Below are 13,300 nucleotides of genomic sequence, written 5' to 3' on the forward strand. Positions count from 1 at the left end.
GCCGCTCGTGCGTCGCGTGTCGCTCGTGCGTCGCGTGTCGCTCGTACGTCGCGTGTCGCTCGTGCGTCGCGTGCCGCTCGTGCGTCGCGTGTCGCTCGTGCGTCGCGTGTCGCTCGTACGTCGCGTGTCGCTCGTGCGTCGCGTGTCGCTCGTACGTCGCGTGTCGCTCGTGCGTCGCGTGCAGCTCGTGCGTCGCGTGCCGCTCTTGCGTCGCGTGCCGCTCGTGCGTCGCGTGCCGCTCTTGCGTCGCGTGCCGCTCGTGCGTCGCGTGATGCTCGTGCGTCGCGTGTCGCGCGTGTGTGGAGGCGCAGTGGAAATGTATATATGTAAAGCTGTCAGCTGCGACATATTATACTGCGGACTGTGTTTTTATGTCAAATATAAGTAAATGTACATTTTTACATATTGTTTTATTGCCTCGTACCGATGGAATAGATGTTTGTTGAAACAACAATGTTTAGAAATGTTATCAAATTTATTTAATATTATATAAAAAATATAAAGAAATAAGTTGAATGTAAAACTGTAAATTGCTACAATATTTACGGTAAACTTGAAAAATATGACAATGTAACCAAAAGTAAAATAATCAAATTTACAACATAATGTAAGTAACTGTGCGTTTCCACTGAAGTATTATACTTGTACAAAAATATATACTTTTTTTGCAAAATGAATAAATGACATGACGATGTTTTGGAACGTGTTTCATCAGTGGAAACGCACGGAAAGAAACAGCCAGTGGTAGCAGACGCTAAGGTTAGTTTATTCAATTCGCTTTGCTTCTATACGTTTATATTTTCCTATTATATTTATTTGCAATGCTTTTTTACTATAACGAGGTATTTTGTATTCGCTTTTAATAATTTTATCGCTTTTATATTAACACAATGAAATTAGTTTCTGTTTTATTTTGAAATGATATGTATTATACACAAGGTAGAAATGTAAGTTCGTTTGTTTTCCAGTTTGCAGCGACACCGAGATATCTGACAGCGAAGACTCTGCTCCCCTCCTCAACAACAACACTGTTACAACATAACATTGTTGTATTGTCCGTGCACTCGTGTTGCTTTCTTACTGCTTTAATAAAGAAATAACACAACAGAGCTCTTTTATTTTACCTTCACTGTATATACCTGAAATCTGTTTACATCTAAAGCGGCAATAGTCTTATAGTTATAGACAAGGATATCATTCGCGTAGTCCGAGTTCGAATCTCGCTGTTCGGCTACTGTCTTATTGCATATCCTTTACAAATTTAGAACTAAATTGAAATTATACAAGAAATATTAGTAATTTATCAAGAAAAAAATATATGTCGTTAACAAAAAAAAACAAACATACACTCTGTCGTTGCTGACGCAAGAAAAATCTGGCTGTGACTACGGTTAACGTAAGTATATCAAACGATAAAAACATCGAAACTAACATGTTAAAATGAAGTCAATAAACCAATGATGTAATGTTTCTTGACAATAAATTGCTAATTCAAACAAGTCACTTTTAAAAAATCAAGTGTAAATTTGCATCCTTAACATACAGAAGACAAATGAAATACAAGGTCATATCTAAGGTATTTCCGTCTATCTTCAACACAATCTACAAACTAACATTTGAACAAATGTTCAGCCTAAAAGAAAATAGTACCACGACCTCGAAAAAAACGATGTGAAAATTAACTTTTATTTTGCTGAGCGTACCAAAAGTTACTTAATTATTCTATTTCATTCTCTCTAACAATATCTACGAATAGATAGAACTGACGAGAGATGAGAAAATGTAATTATAACAACAATTCTGTCTGTCAACATTATATCATAAGTAAATTTTATGAATATCATTAAAAAAAATTAATGAGTTGCTTCTTATAGAGTCTATTATGATACGCGAACAGATTAAACATCAGTTCATACCAACGTCCGACCGCGACACCACTATCGCACTGTTGAGTAAACAAATCCTTTAAAGTCTAGTGTTTTCTCAAAGTTTGTGTCCTAATGTGTTAGTGCCATGGATCACAGGAGATATAGGAGGGACAGCTATCAAGACATCGCCGGCGGAGGTACGCATCTATTCAAAATACTAATTTAACACTGTCTAATTTGAAATTAATACACGTTCTCTTATCAGTTTGTTTACATGTCTGTTATCTAGCTCGGTCATGAATGAGTAACATAATATTGTATCGTGACATGTAAATGCTACTGACATACGTTTGTACAACGACATGGTGCCAAATGCCAAAAAAAGAACACTATTGGTTGAAATATTTAGTAATAATTCTGTTTGCGATAATCAATATTTCACATTTACCTTAAAGGGCCTCAGCGGTTGTTTTAAATTTAGATCATGTAACCACATACCTGTTTCCTTCATTTCAAAAATATAATTTTTAACATTAAGTTAACAGAAACTAGTTATCTTAATTTTTCAAAACATGACCGTGAACTATTTAAAAACTAACAGTGTGTATCGTTTTGGTAGATTTGTTTTTAATCGGTCAGCATTCGATATTGGATGATGTACAGGATAGCACAGCACACGGCCGGTATTACTGAATTAGTGAAATAAATCGATACGAGTAAATGTTTAGAATTTTCCGTAAATTAGAGCCATTGGACCTAATGGTTTTGTTCCTGACATGTGAAACAGCCGACCTTCTGTAGGTTGTAGTAAATGCGAAAGCATAGCAAGTGGCTTTGAATATCTTTATACCGCAATTTTCTATATTATCACTTTTTCTAACGCGAGAACGTAAAGTTCTAGATAGCTGCTTATTTTAGTAGATTTAATTGACAGTAACAATGCAACAATATGACTTATTAGAGAAAAAACACCTTGGACACAAACCAATTTGTAATAATTACACTAAAATTATGAATGATGTGGATGACTACTTCGTGAAAATAACCATATTATGTATACAAAGCAAGAATAAATCTTGCTTTAGATCCGCCCATAAATGTAGAGACCGGATCGAATTCGGGACAGCGACGGGCAACGGGCGTGCGCTAATGGTATTCTCTACCAAAAAAATATTTACTTACAATAAAAGCAACTTTACTTAATTACTAAAACAATTTCGCTTATGTATAAAAATACAGGCATATTAAAGGTATTAAAATTTTCCAAACCTTTGAGCCTCTTTTAAAGCTTTTGTCTTTTCACGATAAAAGGTAAATTTAATTACTTAAACGTTGAGTTGAGTACTTTATGAGTAATTTATTTGCAGACATCGAGTTATCGAACATTAACTACCCAGCTCAGCGGGCGTCGTGTACACAGCGTAGCAGGCTTGGACTTCACTACCTCTGGTACCGCGCGAAGAGATGGCGACGAATGGGTAAGTACCCAGTACATACACAATTAAATCTACATTAAGATGCTTTGAGTTTTATTTAGTGAGATTTTCTTTTCGTTTGCTTCATATTATGTATAGTATTGATTAAACCATAAAAAAACAATACAAAGAAATACGTTTTCTTCGTATCCATGAATTAGTATCATAAGAAACGGCTTATTGTTACAAAACACGAAATATTAATAATAATTAAAATCCTTTTGATGAAAGTCATCAATCAATCAAAAGTTGCTAGTTATTTCGCACGCATTGTCCGCAGCGATTTCATTACGCCTACAATCATAAATATAGCGACTGCGCCCGGCCCGACCCGGCCCGGCCCGGTTGAGCATCGTGCCACCATTTCATTATGATTGCAAAGAAAAGAAAAATACCTAAGTAATTTCGCACACTTCATTGAACTCTTCTGGCTTATCGCTTTCTCATATGTATTTACCAAAAACACTATCGACATATTATTAAGTTATTTTATTAAAAAACACTACTATTAAAAGATCAACGTATAAAAGTACATAATTTACGCTCAGAATTAAATAAATTCTAGCTGTCGCCCGCGACTCCATAAGCGCTCAATTAAAAAAAACTTAATTAGTGAATTATGTGTACTTCCAGACTATGTTCTATATCTATGCCAAAATTCATCGAGATACATTTAACCTTCTGGAGATACGTGATAACAACCATATATACATTTTAACATTCGCATTTATTAGTAAGATGATTTTCATTAGCATTGAAATTGCGACATTGAGGTGTGGCTTACAGCTTACCATTGTCCTTGTATGAGACACAAACACGGCAGGGGGGTAGGCTGTCGTGCGTGTGTGCACCCTCAGCGCCGTGTCCCAGCACCTGGTGCTCAGCGCTAGCACGCAACCTCAGTGGTTAATATTAACACCACTCAGTGTTACACTTGACCTACACAACCTTTCACATACCATTATAACCTATATTTATAAAATGGCTGGCTTTTTATATTTAATGTCACTTAAAAGCTATTTTTAACGTAATTTAACGCAAAACTCATATGAATATCAGAATAAAATATACTAACAGTTATCATGGTTTATTTCTGATTATTTTACGATAAAGTTAAGCGCAAAATGTTAAATTAATGGTAGTTATTTAGGCAATCTGTTAATTAAAACCACACCTCTGGAATTCATGTCATGAATTTTGCCTGAAGGCTTTTATGACTAAATACAGTAAGAATATGATTCAGATGTGAATCATAATGAGTCATGAAAAGTATTATATATGTAATTAGTTTTTATTTATGTACTTTGATTTATAATGTTGTCCACCCTCGATTTCTTAATATATAAAAAGGTGCCCAATATACACGATTTGTGTTAAAATTTGGTATAACCATAACTATGTGTTTATATATTTGTGTAAATGTAGCTGGTTTCAATGTATACTAGAATTTTTAAGTTTAACTTTGCTAACCAAAATATATGTGCGAAAATTGAAAAAAAAACAAACCCTGTTTACGAAATTGGATTTGCTACACAAAGCGGAGACAAAAAAGCGAGTTTGTGGTATGTTTGGCTTTTATAATTTTTTGTAACCATACATTTACTATAAAATGAACCTTATCCTTTTAAAGTTATGGTGTATTTTACTACGATAAGCATAGTAAGGGTGACTGAAAAGTATCTCGTATTCAGTATGTGATCTATAAAAACATAATTGGTGAATGTTTGCTGCGCGATAATTGGCTTAAAAATATTACTATGCGCTTTATTCGCTATTCATTGCAGTTATTTCGCTAATTTGATACACTGTAAAACAGTAACTAATAACAATCGTTGGCTGTAAAGGTCACGTGGATAGTTCACACGTAGATATGAATTTAATCCAAGTATTGAATCAATAATTAACATAAAAAATACTCTCATTCATTTAATCTTCGTAGTGAGTCCACCAGACAGGTTGGAGCAGGAACATGACACGATGTAATCCAGTCGTTACTATTGATGTCTTATTAATGCTGCATATATTACTGTACTATATTTAAGCTAACGATATCTTTATTTACGCTACATAAACAGTTTATGTGATCCATCTAACACGAGATTCATCGCATCGCACAGAGCCGGCCGCTGCCGCTGGCGCGATGCCAGCGACACTCGCGGCGTCGGCCGTTTTCTTAAGCTTTATCACTAAAGTTTTGTTTTAGAGTAAAGTTTATAGTAAATTAGTGGAGCTTGCGGTTTATTAATTTTCATTTATTGTTCATTCGCTAATGTCAGTAGACATTTGTTAGTGCTCTCCCGATATTGTTAGTATAAAATAATTCGGTGATCCGTTGTTAAATTATGTTTTTTTCACGTTAGTACTTATTCATTATTTTAGTAACAAGCTAGGTTTCTTCAAAGCCTACGTTTTAATGTTTTCTGCATTCCTTCAGGATAAATCTTTGTTAATTAGTGATGATGTTCTTTTATATTTTCGATATTAAAAGTGTAAATACATTTTTTGTAAAACTTTCACTTTTACACACGTTATTATTATTTTATATCAATTCGTCCTATTACACTTGAAATGTTTTTAATTTATTCCAAATACCAAAATATCATAGTTACATTGCTTTATTGAATGAGTAAAGATTTAAACGTAGAGGGCGCGCCCGGAAGCGGGTGCGGGCGGCGGTTCGCTTCCGGTGCGGCTGCCGAAATGTCAGTCGTCTTCCGCTAGACGTCGCCACTTTGCCAACGAAGACACGACACGAATTACAGGTCTGTTACTTTATTGCCACAACAAAAAATTCAATTAACAACATAGAAAACTATAAAAAAAAGAAACTAAACATTCGATTACCAATTAAGTGTACCACAAAAACTGTTATACAACCTCTCGTTAAGAAGTTCCTAGTATATATTATATTTTCGCAGCTTGACCTCGTTGCCATCAGGTTGCTTGATATATGAAAATCTAGAAAGTTTTTCCAGAACACAATTCCGCAAATACTATACTATACGTCCATTGTCTTGTTGAAGCCGCCCTTTATTTTTTTCAAATGTCAGTAAATATCGAGGTCGTCAGCAGCGGGAGCGAGCCTTTTACTGACAAAATAGCTATACACCACATCTGGAAATGCCAGTCGATGCTTTCGCACAAATCGTCACATAAACACAAAATGTTCCCGGTAATGGTCTATTCAGTTCTATCCTGCCTATTTAAAGGCTGGCTTTATATGTACCGCTGGAAGCTAACTTTACGTCGTATAATACACTTTCTACTTAAAAACTAGCCTTATATTTGTTTTTATCTGCTGTTGATGATTTAATTACACTCATAAAGTAAAAAAAAATGTATTCTTATCGTCATAGTTATTTCACAATGACAGAAGTGAATGTGGACAGTTCCCTGTTCTTTTAGCACATGGCCGCTGTATAAATAGGGCTATTAAACATTATTATTAGTAGTGAGTGTTTTATGACTTCGCATAAACTAATCTACGAGGTGACGCGTCTCCAGAGGACATCGCCTGTTGCTGTTGGCTTGAACTCTGACGCGCGTCAGAGTCGAGGCAACGCGCGGAGTAACGCGTCTAAAAACGTTCTCTGCGGCAACACAAGTAGGTTACTGTGACTCTTTACTCAATGACATTATTGTTCAGAATTCAAGATGAGCGACTGAATGTTTAGTATTTTAAAATAGTTAAAACAAGGAAATATGTTATTTACGTTGTATGTCTCTTGTTTGTCTCATAGCGAGATTTTCGATGGAACAATTTATACCAAGACTATCATCATTGGGTTTTATCTGCACACTTTGAACAATTGAGAAGTGCAAAACATCCACTTTATTAAAAGAAAAGTGAAAGAAAATTCTCTGTGTTATAAAAATCCCGCACTTGACATGCATGCCCGGATCCACATTCGTTTGAATTTGACATCCGACATTATTTGTTCTGACGCACAAAATGTAAACAAGGGATGTCATAGCGAACTGCAATCTATTACATTTATATTTGTACGTTTGTATCTATTCTAGATATAACTTTACCATCATTTGCATTTACTAAAAATGCCACATATACTTCTTTACGTACTAATTTTCTTCTTCCGAACATTCATGTGGCATCTGATTTTAATAATATTCTTATTATTGTCAGATCCAATGAATTCATCGCTTCATTGGATTGGATTTATAGCTGCTTTGAGTTATCGAATAAAATAAATCGATATAAAATTCCTTCTTCAATACATAAGACCTTAGATAGAGAAAAATAACAGCTGTTCTTGCGCTTCCGCAAATAAACAGTACTGAGCTAGAAAATCGTTACAAAGTCTTATTGCTGACTAAACTTTATAACTGCAATTGTAGTGTAAAAGCTTAGCTTACATAAGTAAATGCTGCTTGAGTTAGCCAGTTATGTATTAAGCAGTTTAGAGTCTTCGTACACCACTGAGCTTACATACAATACGGAGAGCTCAATTTTAAATATGTACCGGTTAATTTTATTACGGAATTAACCAATATGGATTTACTTTTAGTAATTGCAAATTTTGAATACTTGAAATTTTATTTGGGAATTAAGGCGTTTGGCTTTAAGTCAAAGCAAGAATGTCGGCAGATAACAAAAACCAAAATAAATAGCGTCTTTTCCTTTCAATATTTATTTTATAAATTTAAATTAACAAACATATAAATGATCCTCTTAATTATCAAGAGGAAATATTAGATAAACATTAAAGTATAGGTTACTGTCCAAAAGCCCGAAAACTTTGATAAAGACAATGAAAAACTTCGTGCGTAGCAAAGTTGTAGCTAGCCGGCAGTTTGTAAGGCCGGGCGAGTCGGTGCGGGGTGAAGGCGGGCGGCGGCCAGCAGTGTGTCCGCGCCCCCGCCCGCGCTGGCCGTGCCGCCCGCCCTGCCGCCGCGCCGCGCCACACCGCGCGATAACTTCACGACAATCCACTATAGTTCTCCATTATTTACTCTACAAACACCTTAACGACTTAAAAATGTTGTTTGTATGACATTTGAACATTTAACGCCAATGTTTAAGTTATAAATAATAAAACATTTTGGTATTCTATTTGTTATTATTTTTTACACTATTTATTAAAATTTCGACTAATATTACATATTTATAAAAATATCGTCACATATCAATTGTAAGTATGTGTGAAACATTTTATTCATTAGTGTATACTTGAAGTCTATTGATGATATTCGTAGGAAAATTAGAAAGAGATTTGATATGTAAAAACATTTGTACAATAAAATATTATAATTTCCTGCAATACGACACAAACACGCGGTACATGTTTGAGAGCTCTCGGTTGGTATATGTACAAAATATGCATTGTATTGTCTCGAGTTGTAAAAACAATAAACAAAGACTAATTTACAAGTTATCTAAAGAATAACGACATTTTCAAATAAATCTAGCACGGTGGCTTAGGTACTGTCCATTAATCACGTGACACTCGGAAGGGAAGGACAGGGTTCTTGATTTTTACGAGCCCGTTATTTAATAATCGACAACGTTAAAACCTGTCTTGATATTTTTATCACGACGCTTTATTTATCAAAAATTTTACGATTATATTTGTCTTTCAAGATAATATTTTCGAAAGTAAAAAAAAAATTTAATTTATTTTCAAGGAAAAAGAATTACATATATATAAATAAACAAAGCGTACTGTCATTGATCACTTGAGAGCACCTGCTCTGATGCGCTCGGTGACCGGACTGAGAAATAACAACACCCATTGAAATTCCTCGCTCGCCGACGCCGACACGGACGCCTCAACGAATATATTGGAAGCTCGGGACCGCTTGCTTTTATGCTGAAATGTTTGCTCAACTACTGCCGTAGGCTTTAAATGATGTATGTTTTTGATTGTTAGAGCACGCATTTCCTGTTGCGTATACTCTCACAATACACAGTCTCGTCTAATATCTGTCTTACTAGTTACTAATATGATGTTTGCCGCAAAACTTTACAAATTACTCTTTTTATCTGATTTTGAAAATTTGAGACAACAGCTCAATACAGCGTTTTCTCAGTTGCGAAATTGCTATTCACAGAGTACACAAAGCTTACGGCCGACGAAACACGCATTAAAGCTTAATTGAATTCGTTGTTCTTAAGTACACATTTACAACGCGCCTTACAGGGTAATAAAAACAGCATTGGTTTTTTTCTACCTTAACTATATTACACGAACACATATAAAATAAGTTAACTAGTTAATAAAAGTCAAGTGTTTTTTGGCTGATAAAGTATCTTATAAACTTTTAAAGCATTTGTATAAAATAAACAAAAAAAACACATCCGATTACCATTTATATATTGACATGAGTATCTTAAAAGAAAATTTAAAATAAACTGAAATAGAAGAAAACAGTTAGAAACGCTTAACAAAACTAAATAGAGCATAGGTAAGAGGGACGGCATCGGCAGTGTTTCCGCGACAGGGCGGGCGCGCCGCGAGTTAGGGCGACAGAGCGCTAGTGGCAGTATGTGGCAGTGTGTCCGCGCCGCAGCCCGCATCGCGCGCGTCACCGCCCGCCCGCCCAAAGCTCTCCCGCCGGCACACGTTACGCGAAAACTTGTTCAGTTTAATTAAAAGCTTAAAATTGTGTGTAACAACTCTACGTTATTTACTTGATATTAATAAAATACTTTATGTTATAAAGAGTTACCTTAAATTCTGGAATTTCTTAATACTGTCAAAAATTTAAGAAAATCGAATGTAATATATCGAAGTTCTGTTTTGTTTATGTTTGATTCCTCAGTAAATAACTAATTATGGGTGAAAAATTATTCTAAAATTTAAATGCTTCTTTGCAGTGAAGTTTGCCAGCAACTTTTATCGCAAATAAAATGTTTAACAAAATAGTATTATTCTTGTCCTACTATTTAAAAGAATATTTTTTTAAACAATAATCTCTTCTTTTATCGATTTTGCATGAAAGAATTAAAATGAGGGATTATTTGGACCTCAACAAATCTGTCAAATAGTATCAAACCATAAATTGTCACTTTCTTTAAGAATTCTTTGCTGGAAAAAACAACTTTTATCTAATACCATCTTAATTAAGACGAATGAAGGGGTTACTTAAAATTTCAAGCACGTGCTGGAGAAAAAAAATAGTGTCTAATTTTCTTTAGTGCCGTCGTCGAGTCGAAAGGTTTAACGTTCTCTACAGGTTGTAATTATAGCGGGAAAGTGAGACCACAATAGAATTAATAAGATCTTTTAAACTTCGTAAAGTCATTATAAAATATGACGTTGGCAGATGACAGATTCTGAGGCCCTTTATTCTGGATTTGAGAAATGTTAAAGGTTTTTTACTTATCTTTAATTTTACTTTATAATGTTATCATTAAGTTTGTGTGTTTGATAGTACTTAATTATTGTAGATTTTTAAATTGATGAAACTTAGTTAAAATGCTTAGATTATTGTTCAGATGTCTGCGGGGTGTAGAACATGTTACCATTAAACCGAACCACAAACATGTTTTTATCAGTCGCGTGTTTACATCGAGTCAATTGACTCGATAACTTTGTACACTTTATATAATAGTTTAAGCTTTCTACTCGTATTAAGAAAGATAAATATGGATTGTCTATCGATTGTAAATTTTACATGCTAAATTAATAGCTTAGCTAATGAGAATATGTAAATTTATACAATATAGGAAAGAAGACAGTTTTTTTTTCAAACCAAGAACAAGATCAAATACTTTTAGAATTTTTTTCTTGTAATTCTTTGCCGCAAGCTACTCGTAGTTACATTGTAACAGTGTGTCGGTGAGTGAGGAATTTGCCCTTATAGTTAATTTACAAAATACATTTTTTGTTTAATTCCCATGTACATTTTTACATTGAAGTTTTTACGGTTAAGAAAATATGAATTATTTAAGTTGTAACTATTAATTCCACAAATCGCTTTGACTATTTTGAGCTATTTTGTCTACAATATGAGACTTTTTACCTATTTTGTGATCTATTAACCATTTATCTCTCTGTAAACTTTTACAAAATGTTTTTACGAAAGTTTTATTGTGTAATATAAAATTGAATATCAATAAAAATATGCAGAATATAATAAAAACTAAATATTGACTTAAGCGTGGTAACGGGTGCTCGGGTGTTGGAGCTCTCGGGCGCTCGGGCGCTCGGGCGTTGTAATAATAACATAACTTAAAGTAAACAAACCATGGAACAATAGCAGTATATTTTTCATAAAGCGTTTAAATTAATAGAATTTATTACAACTTCATATTTAAATAAAATTATGAAGTGTCCATTAAAATGTAAATATTTCTATTACAAAATATATATTTATAACTATAAATATTTCACTTGACGAAATAACCTTAATCATGATTCTCCGGATTCGTTCGTAATTCAATACACGACCGATAAGGTATTGGTTTGCCCAATTTATTTTCAATTTATTCATTCATTTCAGTTTTTTTCTCAATATTTATATTAATATTACATTTTTAAATAAACACCTCAGTCGTGTACCAACACGTGACTGTTTCGTCGAACAAATTGACCTGTTTTATGTAAAGCCAAGTTTATAAGAGACATAATTTATGAGCAATGGATTTCTTCATTTCGTCCTCTCATTCTCGTTTAAAAAATATAGATGCGAAAATAAAAGATTCTACAAAACATGTACAGTCAGCGTCATATAGATCGTCACAGACAAGATATGAAAATATATAGGTACATCAAAAGTAATCAATTATATCGGTACAACAAAAGTCCTCAAAATAATAGATACATTCACCCTGCTCAAATACATCGGTACATACACAGCGTCAAATATATGAGTACATGCAAGATGCTCATAAATATCGTAGCAGCCATAGCATCATAAGTAACGAAGCAGTCAAGGTGCGCAAAAATATCGTTACATTTGACAAAATTGAACTCTATCTCTATATACTTGTGATACAATTTGGAATAAACTACTTCTGTTACATTCATTTGACACTTTGTATTAACATTATAGGTTGTCCGGAAAGTTCGTTCTGATTTTCGGTATAAAGCTTACAATAGACTGTAGCTGAAGTGGATTCATTTTCGGATTTCCACCATTATCAAACGTCACAAAAATTTCTATATTGTGAATAATTTCATTTCATTGGTTGAGATAAAAACTATTCTTTAAAATTTTATCCAATAATAAAAGACGTTTTAGGTATAGAGTCATACCAATATAATTTAAAAACATTTCCAAAAATTTAAGAGAACAGGGTTTCAATTTTCCTTATAAAGCGTCACGCCGAATATGACAGATACGTATTAACTAATATCAAATTTTGCCTTGTCACAATATATATAATACTAGTTTGGCGCAGTATTCTAGTATATTTGCCGTAATATGTAAGTTTACCGGTTCGAATCTCAGGCTACTTTTTTTTCATTTTATCAATCACGGGGTTATTTTTTCATAACCAGTAAAAATTTGGTAATGTAAAATTTTGCCCGACAATTTTTTTTTATAATTTTCGCTGTCGGGTAAAAAGAAATTTAAATAAAGTTAACAACAATTAGGTCAGACCATCGCGGGTGAAGTGAGTGGGCGGAGCGTGGATTGTCTTTGCGGGTTTTAAGAATGGTACGCGCGGAAACTATACGTACAAGTGTTATCTACATATATGTGCGCGCCCACGCACACTGGAATGTTTATTGCAATCGACCAAAAATTTGATGTAGTTTGGATATTGACATTCAGTTTTTTTTCTTTGTTTCTTAAATATAATCAGTATCAGTAAAAGGTAAAAGTAAAAGTGTTATTTTTACCGGTACAAGTTTAACAAACAAGAGTAATAAACAAATTACATGCCAATAGCATCGCTTTATCTCCTTCATTTTTGTTTGAAATAGAAAAGTACTTTAACGGTCAAACTCATTAGTCCAAGGCAATATCAAAAAGTACCTAATAACTACG

The 13,300-nt window shown here is 33.9% G+C and overlaps 2 protein-coding genes across 11 annotated transcripts in view; both read left to right on the forward strand.

Annotated features, from left to right (window-relative positions):
- bbc (choline/ethanolaminephosphotransferase 1 bbc) overlaps nucleotides 1-1,107 on the forward strand; it is a 15,311-nt gene extending 14,204 nt beyond the window's left edge. For 4 of the 5 annotated variants that reach the window (XM_013319696.1, XM_013319697.1, XM_013319698.1 and 1 more), the window contains one exon: nucleotides 969-1,107. In XM_013319696.1, the coding sequence (XP_013175150.1) occupies nucleotides 969-1,042 (74 nt within the window). In that variant the 3' untranslated portion in view covers nucleotides 1,043-1,107. The remainder of the gene's footprint in view (nucleotides 1-968) is intronic. The other variant, XR_001228163.1, reaches the window with a different exon arrangement.
- Nucleotides 1,108-1,904: 797 nt separating this feature from the next.
- Nucleotides 1,905-13,300, forward strand: part of ATP8A (ATPase phospholipid transporting 8A1) — a 36,110-nt gene continuing 24,714 nt past the window's right edge. For 5 of the 6 annotated variants that reach the window (XM_013319667.1, XM_013319672.1, XM_013319670.1 and 2 more), the window contains exons 1-2: nucleotides 1,906-2,065; nucleotides 3,236-3,346. In XM_013319667.1, coding sequence (XP_013175121.1) covers nucleotides 2,014-2,065; nucleotides 3,236-3,346 — 163 coding nt within the window. In that variant the 5' untranslated portion in view covers nucleotides 1,906-2,013. Of the gene's footprint in view, nucleotides 2,066-3,235; nucleotides 3,347-13,300 lie in introns of all 6 variants that reach the window. The other variant, XM_013319665.1, reaches the window with a different exon arrangement.

The sequence above is a fragment of the Papilio xuthus genome, unplaced genomic scaffold, assembly GCF_000836235.2.
Source record: "Papilio xuthus unplaced genomic scaffold, Pxut_1.1 DF826115.1, whole genome shotgun sequence".
Classification (NCBI taxonomy): Eukaryota; Metazoa; Arthropoda; class Insecta; order Lepidoptera; family Papilionidae; genus Papilio; species Papilio xuthus.